General features: G+C 46.1%; 1 protein-coding gene across 1 annotated transcript in view; it reads left to right on the top strand.

Moving 5' to 3' along the window:
- The window catches only part of CLCN2 (chloride voltage-gated channel 2), a 144,413-nt gene that overhangs the window by 117,169 nt on the left and 8,891 nt on the right, over window positions 1-18,353 (top strand). The window contains exons 17-21 of the mRNA XM_087725150.1: window positions 5,357-5,541; window positions 8,279-8,387; window positions 9,721-9,797; window positions 9,971-10,030; window positions 16,266-16,304. Coding sequence (XP_087581276.1) covers window positions 5,357-5,541; window positions 8,279-8,387; window positions 9,721-9,797; window positions 9,971-10,030; window positions 16,266-16,304 — 470 coding nt within the window. The remainder of the gene's footprint in view (window positions 1-5,356; window positions 5,542-8,278; window positions 8,388-9,720; window positions 9,798-9,970; window positions 10,031-16,265; window positions 16,305-18,353) is intronic.

Below are 18,353 nucleotides of genomic sequence, written 5' to 3'. Positions count from 1 at the left end.
CCAGCTTCTCCTTCTTCTCCTCCCCTCCTCCTCCTCCTTCTCATCTTTCTTCTTCTTCTCCTCCTCCTCCTGCTCCTCCTTCTTCTCCTCCTCCTCCTTCCCTCTTTCTTCTCCTCCTCCTTCTCCTCTTTCTTCTCCTCCTCCTTCTCCTCCTCCTCCTTCTCCTCCTCCTTCACAAGGGAAAAAAAATCTGCCTCTGCCTCCCAGCAATTTGCCTCCTGGAGCAAACAGCAAGTTTCACTTTCAATTTCCGCAGGGGCCTCCCGATTATCAGCTGTTTCAGGCTGCAGGGATTATTATAGCCTTTTGCAGCCTCCGCAAGCCCCATTTTCCCGTTTGCTGCAAGGAGGTAAATTGCTGGGAGGCAGGGGGCAAAGGGTGGGGGCCGGCAGGTGGGCGGGGCTACATTCGGTGTATAAGACGCACCCAAATTTTCACCTTCTTTTTTGGGGGGAAAGGTGCGTCTTACACTCCAAAAATATGGTATTTCCTGTTGAGATGCAACAGATAGGCCACTATGGGACTCAGAATGCTGGCTTAAGTGAATGCCAGGTTTTAAACTTTAATTTGAATGTTCTTATTCGCTTCCCCTGTTCTTCCCATCGTGTTTTGCTTCCTGCGCTGGCATAACAGAGTTTTTCTTTCAGCCCGGTTTCCAACCGCCTCTGTTCCTCTCTTGCAAAAACAACAACAACAAAACTAACAATTGCACTCCTGTGCTGTATTAGTCATCCAAATTAGTAGTTTTGCCATGTTTTGCTTAGTCTGCATCTCACAGGAAGAGCGGAGAGGGACAGGAATCGTTCCTTAGCTTCTCCCAGTGCAGCTACAAAGTGGGTTTTTTTTAAAACAACATTTAAAAGCAAAGACAGTAAGAAAAGTGGAGATCTCCAGGGTTTGAATCCTGCAGAGAAAACTCTTTTGTTTATGGAACAGTAAAAAAAGAAAAAACATCCAGTGTGTTCCAGCATCTGGAAGGGTTGCTAGATCAGTTCTGCAGTTGTGAAATAGGGAAATGGAGATTGCTGAATTCTAGTATGCAGTAATCCCGGCTGGGGAATTCTGGGAGTTGAAGTCCTCATATCTTAAAAGTGGTGAGGATGAGAAATACTGCTATAATGTCTCAAATCACCCATAGTTTGTCTCACCTCAGATAGAGATCTTTCCTTCCTTCCTTCCTTCCTTCCTTCCTTCCTTCCTTCCTTCCTTCCTTCCTTCCTTGTTTATCTCCTTCCTTCCCCATTTATCTCCTCCCTCCCTTCCTTCCTCATTATAGCTCCTTCCTTCTTTCCTCCCTCCCTTCCTTCCTCATTATAGCTCCTTCCTTCTTTCCTCCCTCCTTCCTTCCTTCCTTCACACTCCCTCCCTTCCTCATTTATCATCCCTCCCTTCCTTTATTTTTCCTTCTTTCTTTCCCCCTCCCTCCTTCCTTACTTTCATCCTTCCTTCACTCCCTTCCTTCCACATTTATATCCTCCCTCCCTTCCTTCTTCATATTTCCTTCCTTCTTTCCCCTCTTCCCTCCCTCCCTCCCTCCCTCCTTCCTTCCTTCCTTCACTCCCTTCCTTCCTCATTTATATCCTGCCTCCCTTCCTTTATTATATTTTCTTCCTTCTTTCCCCCCTCCCTCCTTCCTTCCTTCCTTCCTTCCTTCCCTTCCTTCCGCATTTATGTCCTCACTTCCTTCATTATATTTCCTTCTTTCTTTCCCCCCTCCCCTCCCTCCTTCCCTCCTCCCTTCCTTCCTTCCTTCCTTCACTTCCTTTCCTTTCTGATTTATATCCTCCCTTCCTTCCTTCCTTCATTACATCCCCTTTCTTCTTTCTCCCCACTCCCTCTCCTTCCTGCCTTCCCTCCTTGGTTAAAAATGTCCATCTATGTAAGTCTTTATGCGTGGCCAAGACTTTGTGCCCAGGGCTACAGGCCTATGAAATGTAGGGAATATGTTGCCTCCATAAATTTATTTTCCCACTTAGTTTAGAAAGCTTCAATCTGATGGGTTTGATCCTCCCTCTGTGTACCAGATATTGTTTAATAACTTCTAGAGGTTTTTTTTTTTAAAAAAATATATATTATCCCCAGATCTCCCTGAGCAAGCCAGTGGGGGAGGTAAAGGGATCTTGGTGAAGAGTCCTTTTTCCACCTGAGTGAACACTTTGATCTTGGCTAATGCAAAAGTCTCAAAAAAAAAAGATCAAAGAGAAATAAATGCTGATTCCGCTGGTGGTATCTAAGAAGCAAAAGTGGAGATGAAGGGCAATCCAAAGCCTGTACTTGTGATCTGCAGCACTTGTGGCAAGTGTGTTTTCCTGCCTGAAAACATCCTGAGATGTTTGTATTTGCAACAAATACAAGCTGGTAACAATCTTTGATGAAACATTCAAAAGGCTTCATGGGCATTCTTCAAGTGGAGAGAAAGGACCATGATTTATCATTTCAAAGGAATGGAGTGGAGTGGAGTGGAATGGAATGGAATAAATAGAGAATAGAATAGAATAGAATAGAATAGGGAATGGAATAGAATAGAGAATGGAATGGAATAGAATAGAGAATGGAATGGAATGAAACAGAACAGAGAATGGAATGGAATGGAATAGAATAGAATAGAATAGAATAGAATAGGGGAATGGAATGGAATGGAACGGAACAGAACAGAGAATGGAATGGAATGGAATAGAATAGAATAGAGAATGGAATAGAATAGAATAGAATAGAATAGAATAGAATAGAAAATGGAATGGAATGGAACAGAATAGAACAGAGAATGGAATGGAATAGAATAGAATAGAATAGAGAATGGAATAGAATAGAATAGAATAAAATAGAAAATGGAACGAACGGAACAGAGAATGGAATGGAATAGAATAGAATAGGGAATGGAATAGAGTAGAGTAGAATAGAATGGAATGGAATGGAATGGAATGGAATAGAATAGAAAAGAATAGAATAGAATAGAAAATGGAATGGAACAGAACAGAGAATGGAATGGAATGGAATGGAATAGAGCAGAGCAGAGCAGAACAGAACAGAACAGAACAGAACAGAACAGAATAGAATAACAGAGTTGGAAAAAACCTTGGAGGTCTTCTATTCCAAATCTATTCTATTCTTAAAAGAAATGAAGGACCTATAACTTCTGGAGGCAAGCTGTTCCACTGGTTAATTGTCCTCACTGTTAGGAAGTTTCTCCTTAATTCCAGGTTGCTTCTCTCCTTGATTAGTTTCCACCCATTGCTTCTTGTCCTACCCTCAGGTGCCTTGGAGAATAGTTTGACTCCCTCTTCTTTGTGGCAGCTCCTGAGATATTGGAAGACGGCTATCATGTCTCCCCTAGTCCTTCTTTCCCTAGTCCTTCAACCCCAAATCCTGCAATTGTTCTTTGTATCTTTTAGCCTCCAGGCTTTTAATCATCTTAGTTGCTTCTTCTCTGCCCTTTTTCCAAAGTCTCAACATCTTTTTTGCAACGTGGTGACCAAATCTGGATGCAAGTATTCCAGGTGTGGCCTTACTAAGGCTTTATAAAGCGCTACTAAAACTTCATGTTATTTTGATTCCACAAACGAAGGTATATCTTAGAAAGTAAGATAAATCACATGCCTCCAACAGGTTTTTGAGAACCTTATTTTGGTCAGATCCCAGCTTGAGTGTGTGTGTTGGCACCATATTGCTTTAAAAAAAGGATTTTGAGAAATTGGATCATGTTCCGAGACAATGACATTGGTCAGGAAATTAGGAATTAAGGACACTTTTAGTCTTGAGGAAATAGTGAGGGCAGCTATTGGCTCCTATTTGTACGGCCAGTTATCTCCGAATATAATGGAGACGTTTTAAGCCCGGTGACTTCAGATTTGCTGTCCAAAGGACAGGAAGCCGGCCAGTTTTCTGCAGCGCCATTGTGCACGCCATTCAACTTTGCCACAATCCTTGTAACAAGCATTTGGCCTTTCGGAGGAACAAGCGGAGTTAACATGTCAGGCACCGCAGGGGGTTAGGGAAATAGCTGCACATTGAAGCAATTTGTAGCATTGGTGGCAAGTGCTGTATGCCAACATTTGCAAGGCAGCTGTGCCCCTGAACCCCCTAAGCAGGACGAGTCAACGGGCTGCATTTGCATTGAATTTGCATTGCACCAGAGGTTGCTGGGAGAAATAGCTCACCATAGATATAAGAGAACTGGGACTTTATCCAGTGGATCAAGGTAGCCACTGAGTTACTGGACTACTGCAACGTGCTCTACATGGGGCAGCCCTTGAAGAGTATTCGGCGACTTCAGCTTGTCCAGAATGCAGCCGCGCGAGCGATTGTGGGTGCACCTCGGTTCACCCACGTAACACCTATCCTCCGCGAGCTGCACTGGCTGTCTATTGGTCTCCGGATACGCTTCAAGGCGCTAGTCGTCACTTATAAAGCCCTTCATGGTATTGGACCTGGGTACTTGAGAGACCGCCTGCTGCCAATCACCTCCACCAGACCGATTAGATCCCACAGATTAGGCCTCCTCCAAATTCCATCCGCCGGCCAGTGTCGACTGGCAACCACCCGGAGGAGAGCCTTCTCTGTGGCTGCTCCGACCCTCTGGAACGAACTCCCCGTGGAGATTCGTACCCTCACCACCCTCCAGACCTTCCGCATAGCCCTTAAAACCTGGCTGTTCCGACAGGCCTGGGGCTAAAGACTCGCTGCCCCTATCTCGAATGGTATGATTGTTGCGCTTTTTAACTATGTATTGTTTTGTGTTGTTGTTAAACTGTCTGTATCCCCCCTTTCCTTCTTTGAGTTGTGAGCCGCCCTGAGTCCCCTTAAGGAAAAGGGCGGCATACAAATGAAATAAAACTCTAAACTCTAAACTCTACTGGTTGTATTTGACTAGAGTGGAGTAGAATTAGAGTGGAGTGGAGTGGAGTGGAGTGGAGTGGAGTGGAGTGGAGTGGAATGGAATGGAATGGAATGGAATGGAATGGAATGGAATGGAATGGAATGGAATGGAATGGAATGGAATGGAATAGAATAGAATAGAATAATGGAATGGAACAGAACGGAACAGAATAGAATAATGGAATGGAATAGAACAGAACAAGCTGGAAGGAACCCTGGAGGCCTTCTAGTCCAGCCCCTTCAGGGTTATTTTAAAAACATAGAGAATTATCCCATTTTCAAATTATCCCACTCTCTGGATTCAGAAATGGTCGAATTTGCCCAGCATGATAAGCTGGAAGTCAAGCGTAATGCCGAGCAAGTTTACTCTGCAGGCAAATGTGCCTCCTTATCTTTATCTGACTCAGTTAAACACAGCGGCGCATTGTTTCGCCATTGGTCCTCAGTCCAGAAAATGGATTCCGTTCGCTTCCCTCTGCAGAATCCATGATCCTGCTCGGATCCATTGACCGCACGCAGATTGGTGCCCTCCTCCACGACCAGCTGAGCTACATTCGCCGCCGGCAGTTTATCCAGGAGAAAACGCAGCTGGAGCACCGGGTCCCTGAGAAGAGCCAGGAAAACAAGGAGCCGCACCATGCGCCAGAGACAGGAGTGCGCTTTCAGGTGACTCTTTACGCCCATGGTGACTTTTGCCAACGCCTTTCATTTTGTAAAGAACTCAAAACCAGTCAAAGGTCAGGGAAATCGGGAGATTCAGTCAGCTTGAAGGATTTTTTTTTTCTGAAAGTTTAGCTCTCTACAAAAATCTGAGCTACTAACGGTCAAGGGAAATGAAGGCTTTCCTTGTGGGCTGGATTTCGATCTCTTGTGGGCACGCAGGGATTCATGGCTGATGACGTGTTTGACCCCTCCCTCGGGCTCAGCCTGGTTGTCTCCTACAAAACCATTGGAAAAAGAGAAACACGCAGTCGCCTACACTCGGGGTGCAAAGCAATTGTCAGGGCACCTGGGTAACCCCAACAGGAAATACAACCGGATGAATGAATTCTACTTTCTAAGGCAGTCGTCAAGTTATGACCGTCACGAAGCCTGCCCCATTACCGTCATAATCAAGGACAGTTGTAAATCAGATCACCCATGTGATTGACCCAATTTTATGACCTTTCTTTGCAGCGGTCATTAAACAAACATGGCACTCATTAAGTGAGCTAATGGTTTGCTAGAGGCGGGAAGCTAATGCAAGTTTTCAGCAAAACCATCTGTAAACCGCTTATAGTTGCTGAGAGCAAGTACGCGGCTGTATAAATAAACTAAAATAAAATAAAAATTAATCCAATAAATAGGTCAAACGCAATGTGGGAAACTCACTGCAAATGGTTTTAAATAGGGCCCGGTTGCCAAGAGCATATGATGTACAGTCATGTGACCTCAGGGAGAGGGGCGGCCATATTAGAACTTTGAATCTGGATTGTAAGTACACCCCCCCCCCCCAGGGAGATCTGTCATAACTCTGAACGGTTACTAAGCAACTAGTTAGAAGCTGTGGACTAATTGTCTTGCAAAGCTAAGTTAAGAGAATCTTGCAAATCTGAAGGCACAAATCCCCTGTCTCCATTTTTAAGCAGCTGAGCAATTAGGGCAGATGCTTCCTAGTGTGTTTTCCCCCAAAATACGACCTACCCCGACAGTAAATCCTAGCTTGGGTTTTACACGTGCGGCCAATATAAGCCTGTTCTGACCCCTCCCTCCGTACAGTGAGCCACCCGACCCAAGGTTACTATTAGCCACTTTATTCACAGTAATTATTCACAGACATGACTTTGGCAGCAACCCAGATTTCCACAGATAAGAAATACACACAAGAGCTTCTCCAGCTTTAGTATAATGGTTGTGTCCTGCAAAAGGTCTCCTCCCAAAGTCTCTTCTTATATACTCTCTTGGGAGGAGCTTAATCACAACCACCGATTATCTTCTATGTCTCCGTAATTGCTGCTGGCGCTTATCAGCCCATCTCTGCCTGGCGTCCAGGACCAACTCCCTTTGCCCCTCCCCACTGCTCCAGGGGCCTGACGCCTTCACCACTGCTCCAGGGCCTGACGCAAGAGACAAACTCCCTTTGGCTTTCACCGCTGCTCCATGCCTCAGGCGCCTCCTGGTGGCCAACCAGCCTCTCTGGTCCCTGCTCGGAGTCTGAACCTTGCCCAGGGTCCTCCACATCGTCCAGAACCGACTCATAGGGTCCCTCGCTATCGGAGTCTGTTGGCAGTTCCAACAGCTCCTGCTGGGCTACAACAAAACCCTACCCTCAAAATAAGCCCTAATTAAGACCCCGCCCACTCCAGGGTGCTTGGGTAAACATTAAGCTAGGGTGAGTGGTGGATTGCCCATTGTTTTACTACCCCGTTCGGGCCCGCTCCCATGCGTGCGATGCTTCTGCGCACGCGCAAAAGTAGACCTGGTGCCTTTTTTGATGGCAAAAAAAATATAAGGGTCTTATTTTCAGGGAAACACAGGGTAAGTTTCTCCCTCTGACTGTTAACCCACCGGGGGCTCCTCTCTCTCTTATCTTTCCTGCAATCCCCAGTCTTTCTCTTTTTTTTAATTAAAAGTTTTAATAAGTTTTACAACTATATACCTTTCCCCTTCCCTCCCTTCCCACCCCCCAGTTCCACCTCCCGTCCCACCCTTCCCTCCCCCCAACCTCCCAGAGCAAATACAGGGTATTAGGTTTTAGGTTTTATTAGAATTTGTAGGCCGCCCTTTTCCCTGAGGGGACTCAGGGCGGCTCACATAAAACTGGGAAGGGGGAATACAAACACTAAGATACAACATATAATAAAATAGTAGACAACATACACTCATCATTCGGGAGGGGTAACTATCCTTAACCCCAGGCCTGACGGGCGAGCCAGTTCTTCAAGGCTATGCGGAAGGCCTGGACGGTGGAGAGGGTACGAATCTCCACGGGGAGCTCGTTCCAAAGGGTACAAAGGGTATAAAAATTTAGCAATCATAAACTAAAATAAACTAACAAACTTTAGTACCTTCGCTTGTACTTTTAACTCCCCTTTTGTAAGGCTAACTTTAGATAAGTTGTAACATTCCTTGTTCATTCATACATAAGCTAATTGAAATTTCTTAGTCCCATATTTATGTTGAATATAATCAGTCCATCTTCTCCATTCCATCTTGTATTTCTCATCTGAGTGGTCCTTGAGGTATGCTGATATTTTAGCCATCTCTGCTGAGTTTGTTACTTTTAACGTCTATTCTTGAACAGTAGGCAATTCTTCCTTCTTCCAGTACTGCGCCACTATCCCCGGCCTTTCTCAAAACCAGGAAGCATCCGAGGTGAAGTTGTCTCCCTTTCTAATGTCTTCCTTTTTTCTTCTCCAACCAGATCGTGCCAGAGGAGTCCTCCTCCTTCCTCCCTCCACAGAACGAACCCCGGAAGCCCCTGAAGCCGGCTCTGAAACGGGTCCCCAGCTCTTTATCAGACAACCCTTCAGGTAACCGAAAAAGCTCTTTTGCTCTAGGCCCCATTGAGTTCTCCATGTAAACTCCCTCTCCTTACTACAGCACTGATGTTGTTACCTAGTTAGGTAATGAAACGCCTGCGAGAAAACGGCCAAGCTCAGAGAGCACCAAGGAAAACTCTTGGGTCAACCCTGAGCTACAAATATTCCCCTTTATTATTGCAATGCAAACTATACAGGTTTTTTATTTCTTAGAAAGGGACTTTCTGCTTCCCAAACTGCCTCGTTGCGTTGGTCTCTAACGGTGGGTTTCATGTTGCTAGTCCTCTGCACAATACAGCTTTTCAACAGTTCATTTAGTGACTGTTCAAAGTTACAACGGCACTGAAGAAAGTGACTCGTGGCCGTTTTTCATGCTTACAACCATTGCAACCTAGTCATGTGATCAAAATTCAGACGCTTGGCAACTGACTCATAATTATGACGGTTTCGGTGTCCCCGGGGTCGTGTGGTGATCCCCTTTTGCGACCTTCTGACAAACAAAGTCAATGGGAAAGCCAGATTCACTTAAGAAACTTGTTAATTAACTTAAAAACTTCAGTGATTCATTTAACAAAGCTATAAAATGGGACAAAACTCACTTAGGAGATGTTTCACTTAATGACAGAAATGTTGGAGTCAGTGTGGTCGTATTTTGAGGACTATCTGTATGGCACTTGAGTCCTCCCCCAGGTACTCTCTGAATAATTATGATCTCTCTCTCGCTCTCTCTCTCTCTCGCTCTTTCCCTCTCTCTTTCTCTATCTCCATCTCTCTTTCTCCCTCCCTCTCTCTCTTTCTCTTTTTCTCTTCCTCTCCCTCTTTCTTTCTTGTTCTCTCTTTCTCTTTCTCTCTCCCTCTTTCTCTTTCTCTCTCTCTCTCTTTCTCTCTCTCTTTCTCTCTTTCTCCCCCTCTCTCTTTCTCTCTCTCCCCCTCTCTTTCTCTCTCTGTCTCTCTCTCTTTCCCTCTCTCTCTCTTTCTCTATCTCCCCCTCTCTCTTTCTCCCTCCCTCCCTCCCCCCTCTCTCTTTCTCTCTCTCTTCTTTTTCTTTCTCTCCCTCTTTCTCTCTCTCCCCCTCTCTTTCTCTCTCTGTCTCTCTCTCTTTCCCTCTCTCTCTCTTTCTCTATCTCCCCCTCTCTCTTTCTCCCTCCCTCCCTCCCCCCTCTCTCTTTCTCTCTCTCTTCTTTTTCTTTCTCTCCCTCTTTCTCTCTCTCCCCCTCGCTTTCTCTCTCTCTCTTTCCCTATCTCCATTTCTCTCTTTTTCTTTCTCTCTTTCCCTCTCTCTCTCTTTCTCTCTCCCTCTTTCTCTCTTTCTCTTTCTCGACAGCTGGGACAACCGAGACGGCAGGGATGACCCTGAGGAACCTTTTTTGCGCCAACGCCTCAGCAGCCGAGTCGGCGGAGGTGAGCTCCCCGTTTTTATCACCCCCATCCCTCCCTCCATCTTTGAGCCAAGAAATCTTTACTTCCCAGGCCGCTGCTTATCCCCTAACATGGCAGACTTGTCCCGGCTCCCCTCCTGAAATTATGTTCTCTCTCCCTCCCATTTGTTTTCTTCCCCTGGTAAAAATTAAAAGGAGGAGAATCCGGGGGCATCCGAAAAGCACAAGTCGAAACGTGTCCGTATTTCTGTGGTGGTAAGTGTGGGCCAGCCGCCCTGTATCCATCCCTCTCCTTCCAAAAATCACAGGAACTAAATCCTAGATTGGCCCTTAGAGTGGCCCGAGAGGGTTAAAACTGTGCTGAAGGTTATAGGGTTTATGAACCTATTCTGACACACACACCCCTCGTTCCACACCAAAGCACACTCTGAGCCAGAGATAAATTACGGCATTTAATTAACAGACAAACAGGTCCTTGGCAGCAACCCAGCACAGACAAGCTTGGGCAGCAATAAACACAGATAAGGCTTGGCAGCAATCCAGGCTGCCAAGCTCATACAAAGTTCTCCGACATTCGATTCTGTGTTGACTTCTGCAAAGAGGGGCATGTGCACAAGTAGTCTTTTTATAGTCTGGAGAGGAGCCTAATGACCACCAGCTGAGTGCAATCGCCTCCTGTAATTGCGTAATTGTTCCTGACGCCTAGTAGCTCTTCGGTGGCGTGCATCCAGGAACAACTCACTGCTGGCGTCCGGCTCACTCTCCCTTGTCTCCTCCCCACTGGTCCAAGGCTCAGGCGCCTCCTGGTGGCCAACCAGCCTCTCTGCACCCTGCTCGGAGTCGGAACCCTGTCCAGGGTCCTCCAGAGCCGACTCATAAGGCCCCTCGCTGTCGGAGTCTGGTGGCAGCTCCAACGTCTCCTGCTGGGCCACAACAGAACCAAACTCCCCAATTCAAGACAATTTGGCTTCTGGGATTTAAACATGCCCTAACTTTGGGGGAAAAAATCTGCCTGTTTATCCATACAAACTCCTTTAGTAAAGTTTAGTATTAACCTTGTATTCTTTCCGACCTTCGATCTAAACCAATGTTTCTCAACCGTGGCAATTTTCAATGGGTGGACTCCAACTCCCAGAATTCCCCCGACATTTTGGTTTTCTTGCGCGAAGCACATGAAAGAGATTTCTGGGCTCACGGAATATATTTTCCAAAAGAGAAATCAATTCAACAAGGGCAGCTCTCTGCAGCTCGCTCTTTATTATGATGTAGACCAGGGGTCTCCAACCTTGGCACCTTTAAGCCTGGAGGACTTCAACTCCCAGAATTCCCCAGCCAGCTGTGCCTGGAGGACTTCAACTCCCAGAAATCCACAGCCAGCTTTGCCTGGAGGACTTCAACTCCCAGAAATCCCCAGCCAGTTTTTCCTGGAGGACTTCAACTCCCAGAATTCCCCAGCCAGTTTTTCCTGGAGGACTTCAATTCCCAGAAATCCCCAGCCAGCTTTGTCTGGAGGACTTCAACTCTCAGAAATCCCCAGATAGTTTTGCCTGGAGAACTTCAATTCCCAGAAATCCCCAGCCAGCTTTTCCTGGAGGACTTCAACTCCCAGAATTCCCCAGCCAGCTTTGTCTGGAGGACTTCAACTCCCAGAATTCCCTAGTCAGCTTTTCTGGCTGGGGAATTCTGGGAGTTGAAGTCCACCAGGCTTAAGGTTGCCAAGGTTGGAGACCCCTAATGTAGACAGTGACACAGTCTAGTTGCTGAAAATACTAATGCAATGTTAGGCTGTATTGACGGAAGTATGGACTTCAACACCCAGAATTCCCTAACCATAATATCCTTTAAGTTAGGTGGACTTCAACTCCCAGAATTCCATGCTGGCTGGGAAATTCTGGGAGTTGAAGTCCATCAGGTTTAAAGTTGCCACAGTTGAGTGACCCTGTTCTGTATTACAGATTTTTGTTCACATAATATCGTGCAAATATGTTTAGAATAAAAGTTGTCCTTTAGATTCTTTGCATATCCTGGCCAACCCATAGCTGTGCTGACTTGTACTGTCTTTTATCATTAGAAGAAATCCTGCATGTAGCACAGTTGTGTTAATTTCGATAAGCCCTTCCTAAAGTTTCCGAGGTTGAAAGTCACTGATATAGATAATAACTTGCCAATTAGCGTGAGCCCATATCTTATCTTCAGATTAAGAAGCACACACAATGCACACTTAATTATGGCGTATAAATAGAACTCAAGAGTATGTAAAGCGGATGACGTTAGAAAAATCCCACCTGATTGGAGCTTTCAAAAAGCTACCCAAACCTTAGTTGACATTCTTTGATCTGATTTTCTGGGACAATTTGTACAGGAAACCCACAGGCAGAATTGTTTAGAGAAAATTTTTAAAAGTTCCCCTAATATACTGCCTTTTAGCTCGGGTAACTTCAAAATATCTGGATTTAAACCTGGGGTGGGCTTCAAAAAATTTAGCCAGGGGTTCACTGCCCAGTTGTTGGGTGGACGTGGCCTAGTCCTGCACCACGGTAGGGGGTGTTTTTGCCCTCCCAGGGCTCCAGAAGCTTTCTCCGAGCTTCCGGGAGGGGGGAAATTGCTTTCCCCAGGCTCCGGAGGGCTCTCGGGAGGCCCGAAATGGGCCCATTTCCGGCTTCTCCAAACTTCCGGTAGGCCCGTTTTTTGCCCTCCCTGAGTCTCCGGGCAGTTGCCTGTATCCAAAATGGGCCATGTGGGGACCCCTGGGAGGGGAGGGCAAGGGTGGGCAGGGCCAGCCAGGAGTGGGATTTGGGGGTGCACAGAATCTTAACTAGAGGTTCTCCCGAACCCCCGCGGACCACCAGCAGCCCACCCCTGATTTAAACCCTCAGAATTTTGGCTGGGGAATTCTGGGAATGGAAACCCAACCATCTTAAAGTGACCATTATTGAAAAACACTGCTCTAATGTGCGGGCGGTCCTTGACTTACGACCACAATTGAGCCTAACATTCCGGTCGCTAAGCTTGTTACGCCAGCTTTGCCCCGTTTTATTTATCTTTCTTGCCACTGTTGCAAAGTCCGTCACTTACCGTCGTTAAATTAATAACGCCGTTGTTAAGTGGATCTGGCTTCCCCGTTGTCTTTGCTTGTCTGAAGGGCGCAAAAGCGGATCACAGAGTGACTCCCCCGGACCATCGTGGCGACCGTCATAAATATGAACCCGGTTGCCAAGCGCCCGAATTTTAATCCCATGGCCACGGTCGTAAGTCGTACGCTTGCAGTGGTCGCAAGTGTGAAAAAACGGCCGTAAGGCCCTTTTTTTCTGTGCCGTTTTAACTTTGTGGGGTCACTAAATGAATGGGCGTAAGTCGAGGACTACCTGTATGGCCACAGTCCAGTCCCTTCAGCACAGTTCTGCCTCTCGTTTTGATTGTGTTTTTGTGTTAGCTGTCACTCAAACCAATCCTCTTTCTCCCTTTGACAAACTAGTTGATTTATTTAAAGCAGGAGTGTCCAAACTTGGGAACGTTAAGACTTGGGGACTTCAACTCCCAGAATTCCCCAGCCAGCATTCGCAAATGCTGGCTGGGGAATTCTGGGAGTTGAAGTCCACAGGTCTTAAAGTTCCCAAGTTTGGACACTCCTGCTTTAAATCCAGTGCCTCTGGAACAGCCAATCCTAAACCTTTCTTGCCTTCATCCCTGCCTCAGTTTCCATCTTTCTATCCTGAAAATAAATCTGCATCATGAAAGTGATTTTTTTTGGGGGGGGGGTGTTTCTGTGCCAGTCACTACAAAGATTGGCGAAAGGAGGCTGAAATAGACACGCAATTTTACTGGGTGAATGTCGAATGCTCTTTGAGGGCCTTTATCCTCCTTTGACTGACGATGTCTCGTTTTCTTGCAAAGAAACGTAGCAAAGACATTTCTGGTTCTGGCGGAATATGTTTCCCAAGGAGAAATCAATTCAAGAAGCGTAGCTCTTTTGCAGCTCAGTCTTTACTATGAGGTACACAGTGACGCAGTCCTGCTACTCAAATTGCTAATGCAACGTTTGGCTGCATTGACGGAACCATCAAGTTATCACAGCTGCTCTCCGGGATCCTGCAAACGTCCTGCGTGTGATTTAGGGCACCAATGCAAGCAAGGGGATTGTGAAAGTCTGTGTACCTGGGGGAAGATAAGAGTCAGGGGGTGCTTCGCGTTACATCCACACGATATACGTAACCTGGCTCCTGATTTCATCCATAACGAGGGCTTGCACAGTGCCCTAAACCATAAGCTAACCCAGTGTTTCTCAACCTTGGCAACTTGAAGATGTCTGGACTTCAACTCCCAGAATTCTGGGAGTTGAAGTCCGGACATCTTCAAGTTGCCAAGGTTGAGAAACACTGAGCTAACCAAACAGCTGGGGACTTGAACAACAGACTAGTGAAAGCCCCCACTTCCATGTAGGCCTCGCCTTACAACCACAATTCGGATCAGAGTTTCAGTTGCTAAGCAAGGCAGTTCTTAAGGGAGTCCCACACCATGTTACGACCTTTTATGCCAGAGTTGTTAAGCGAATTGCTGCTGTTAAGTGAGTGGCATTCTTGCTTTTATAAACAGAGGCATAGAGTCAACATCAGGGGAAGTATTAGTACCGCTTTATAAATCCTTAGGGGACGCAGTGGCTCAGTGGCTAAGACGCTGAGATTGTTGATCAGAAAGGTCGGCAATTTGGTGGTTCGAATCCCTAGTGCCACGTAATGGAGTGAGCTCCCATTACTTCTCCCAGCTTCTGCCAACCTAGCAGTTCGAAAGCAGGTAAAAACGCAAGTACAAAAAGAGGAACCACCTTTGGTGGGAAGGTCACAGCGTTCTGTGCGCCTTTGGTGTTTAGTCATGCCGGCCACATGACAACGGAGACATCCTCGGACAGTGCTGGCTCTTCGGCTTTGAAACGGAGATGAGCACCCCACCCCCTGGAGCCGGGAACGACCAGGACATATGTGCGAGGGGAAACTTATAAGTCCTTAGTAAGGCCACTCTTGAAATACTTGCATCCAGTTTTGATCACCACGTTACAAAAAAAAGATGTTGAGCCTTTGGAAAACCCGCAAAGAAGAGCAACTAAAACGATTAAAGGCCTGGAGACTAAAACATAGGAAGAACGGTTGGAGGATTTGGCTACGGCTAATCTAGAGAAAAGAAGGACTAAGGGGGGGACATGATAGCAGTCTTCCAGTATTTGAGGGGCTGCCACAAAAAGAAGAAGGGGTCAACTTATTTCCCCAAGCACCAGAAGGCAAGACAAGAAACAATGGGTGGAAAATAATGAAGGAGAGAAGCAACTTGAAATTAAGGAGAAACTTCCTAACAGTGAGCACAATTAATCAGTGGAACAACTTGCCTTCAGAAGTTATGGGTGCACTGGGGGAGAGCCGAGGTGGCGCAGTGGGTAGAGTGCAGTACTGCAGGCCACTTCAGCTGACTGTTATCTGCAGTTCAGCAGTTCAAATCTCACCGGCTCAAGGTTGACTCAGCCTTCCATCCTTCCGAGGTGGGTGAAATGAGGACCCAGACTGTGAGGGCGATATGCTGACTCTGTAAACCGCTTAGAGAGGGCTGAAAGCCCTATGAAGCGGTATATAAGTCTAACTGCTATTGCTATTGCTATTTGAAGAAGAGAGTGGACAATCATTTGTCTGAAGTGGTATAGGTTCTCCTGCTCTACCAGGGGGTTGGACTAGAAGACCTCCAAGTTCCCTTCCAGCTCTATTCTGTCTGATTGAGTTAAGCAAATCCCTCTTCTGCATCGACTTTGCTTGTTGCAAGCCAGCTGGGAAGGTTGTTTTGCAATGCAAAGTGTCCGACTGTAGTGATGGAAGGATTTTTGTCTGATAGGCTCTTGCCACACAACAGCATGTTTGACGTGCTGGCATGGTAAAAAAAATTACCTTGTGGTGGCTTCACCACATCCAACGCAACCCGAATGGGGTCCCCCTTTAAATTAAAGGCAGCAGGAGTCTTTGGCCCCCCCAACTGAGCCCCAGGTTTCTAAGCGAGACCTTGGTGAAGTGAACGTTGCCCCATTTTACATCCTCTCTTGCCACAGTTGTGAAGTGAAACGTTGCGCTTGTTAAGTTAGCCGCACAGTTGCTGAGTGGATCTGGCTTCCCCACTGATTTTGGGTCGCAAAGGGAGATCCCTTAGCCCCAGGAACCCACAACCGCCATAAGGATGAGCCAGTTGCCCAGGGTCTGAATTTTGATGCTTTTTTCAGTGCCATTGTTGTATCTTCAAATGGTCCATATCTAATGAAGTTGTAAGCAGGACTTCTCGTAGTTCTCTTGCCGCTCCTGATTCTCCTCATTTGACTGCAGTCTCTGCTCGTTTGTCACCAATCCAGTCAGCTGGGCCTCCCTTCCTTCCACTGCCAGTCACCCCCTGTGTCCCTTTCCCCACATATGTGGTTGTGGTTGTGGTTGTATAAATATCCCTCCTCTCCTTGTTTCTCTTGCAGGAAGAATTTGATCCGGTTAGCGAGATGACGCCAAGTGAGGTAAGGTTTCTGGTAGTCTCCCATTTTGACTGAGATGCTCCAACTTTGAATGGAGAAGCATTCCTGCCACCTCCTTCTCCCCCTTCTCCTCCTCCTTTTCTTCTTTCTTTTCTTCTTCTTCCTCCTCCTCCTCCTTATTCTTCTTCCTCCTCCTCCATCTTTTTCTTCTTCTTCCTCCTTCTCCTTATTCTTCTTCCTCCTTTTCCTTTTTCCTTTTCTTCTTCTTCTTCTTCTTCTTCTTCTTCTTCTTCTTCTTCCTCCTCCTCCTCCTTTTTCTTTTTCTTCTTTTTCTTCTCCTCCTCCTCCTTCTTCTTCTTCCTCCTCCTCCTCCCCCTCCTCCTTCTCCTCCTCCTCCTTTTCTTCTTTCTTTTCTTCTTCTTCCCCCTCCACCTTTTTCTTTTTCCTCCTCCTCCTTCTTTTTCTTCTTTCTTCTTCTTTCTCCTTCTTTTTCTTCTTCTTCTTCCTCCTCCTTCTTTTTCTTTTTCTTCTTTTTCTTCTTCTTCCTTTTCTTCCTCCTCCTTCTTCTTCTTCTTCCTCCTCCCTCTCCCCTCCTCCTTCTCCTACTCCTCCTCTCCTCTTCCTCCTTCTTTTTCTTCTTCCTCCTTCTCTTCTTCTTAAATTTATAGCCATAGCAATAGCAGTTAGATTAAATTTATAGCAATAGCACTTAGACTTATATACTGCTTCTCGGTGCTTTTATAGTCCCCTCTAAGCGATTTACAGATTCAGCATGCTTGCCCCAAAAATCTGGGTCCTCATTTTACCCACCTCGGAAGGATGGAAGGCTGAGTCCATCTTGAGCCAGTCAGGATTGAGAAGGTCTGACCTGGACCAAAGGAGTAAAACATTTTAACTCCAGAACAACAAGATGAGTAACTCTGGCAGGTGCCCCCCTGATTTATCTTCCTTCTTCTCCTCTCCTCCTCCTCCTCCTTCTACTACTGCTACAAAAATGGCTTTGTGTGTGTGTGTGTTCCAGCATAATTCTGGAACGCCTCGAGTAATTTCAACCAAACTTGGTACACAGATGACTTACTCTCTGGAAACAAATACTGTGGGGATAAGACATCCCTAAAACTCCCCGGGGTGTGTGTTCTGTTAAGATACAGCCTGTTGTGCCTTAAAATGGCTTCTACTGTACAGCACGGTGGAGTTGCCATGGTAACGGCTTCACAGTACCCCCTCTGGTAAGGGGAAAAATCCAACATTAGAAATTAAGTTTGGTCCGGACATTTTCCCCTTATAAATAAATACCCGGGCAACACCAGGTTATCGGCTAGCTGGATTATAAAAAGGAGAGAATATACAATTAGTCCTCAGCTTACGACCACAATTGGGCTCAAAATTGATGTTGCTAAGTGAAACACTTGTTAAGTGAGTTTTGCCCATTTCACGAGTTTCCTGGCCATTCTTGTTAAGTGAATCATTGCAATTGTTAAGTAACGTGGTTGTTAAGTGAATCTGACTTCCCGATTGACTTGGCTTGTCCGAAGGTCACAAAAACGGATCACCTGAATCCGTGACACTGCGACCGTCATAAAATTGATCACGTGACCATGGGGCAATGGTTGTAAGTGTGAAAAACTGTATAAAATGTTCATCAGTAAACTTTTTTGAGTGTCGTAATGTTGAATGGTCACTAAATGAACTGTTGTAAGTCAAGGACTGCCTGTATCATATTTTAATTAAAATAATAATGTAGTTGATTACCAGTCAATGAAATTGGTGGAATGGAGAAACCCCCAGACCTTGCAGCTGTATCATCACTGAAGGTTTTAAAGAAAAGATTGGACAGCCATTTAATACAATACAATGCAATAGCAGAGTTGGAAGGGACCTTGGAGGTCTTCTAGTCCAACCCCCTGCCTAGGCAGGAAATCCTATACCATTTCAGACAAATGGCTATCCAACATCTTCTTAAAGACTTCCAGTGTTGGGCCATTCACAACTTCTGGAGGCAACTTCTGTTCCACTGATTAATTGTTCTCCCTGTCAGGAAATTTCTCCTCAGTTCTAAGTTGCGTCTCTCCTTGATTAGTTTCCACCCAT

This window comes from Thamnophis sirtalis, unplaced genomic scaffold (genome assembly GCF_051295495.1).
Source record: "Thamnophis sirtalis isolate CommonGarterSnake01/CBP01778 unplaced genomic scaffold, rThaSir2_p1.2 scaffold_11, whole genome shotgun sequence".
In the NCBI taxonomy this organism is placed as follows: Eukaryota; Metazoa; Chordata; class Lepidosauria; order Squamata; family Natricidae; genus Thamnophis; species Thamnophis sirtalis.
This window is presented reverse-complemented; position numbering and strand designations above follow the sequence as displayed.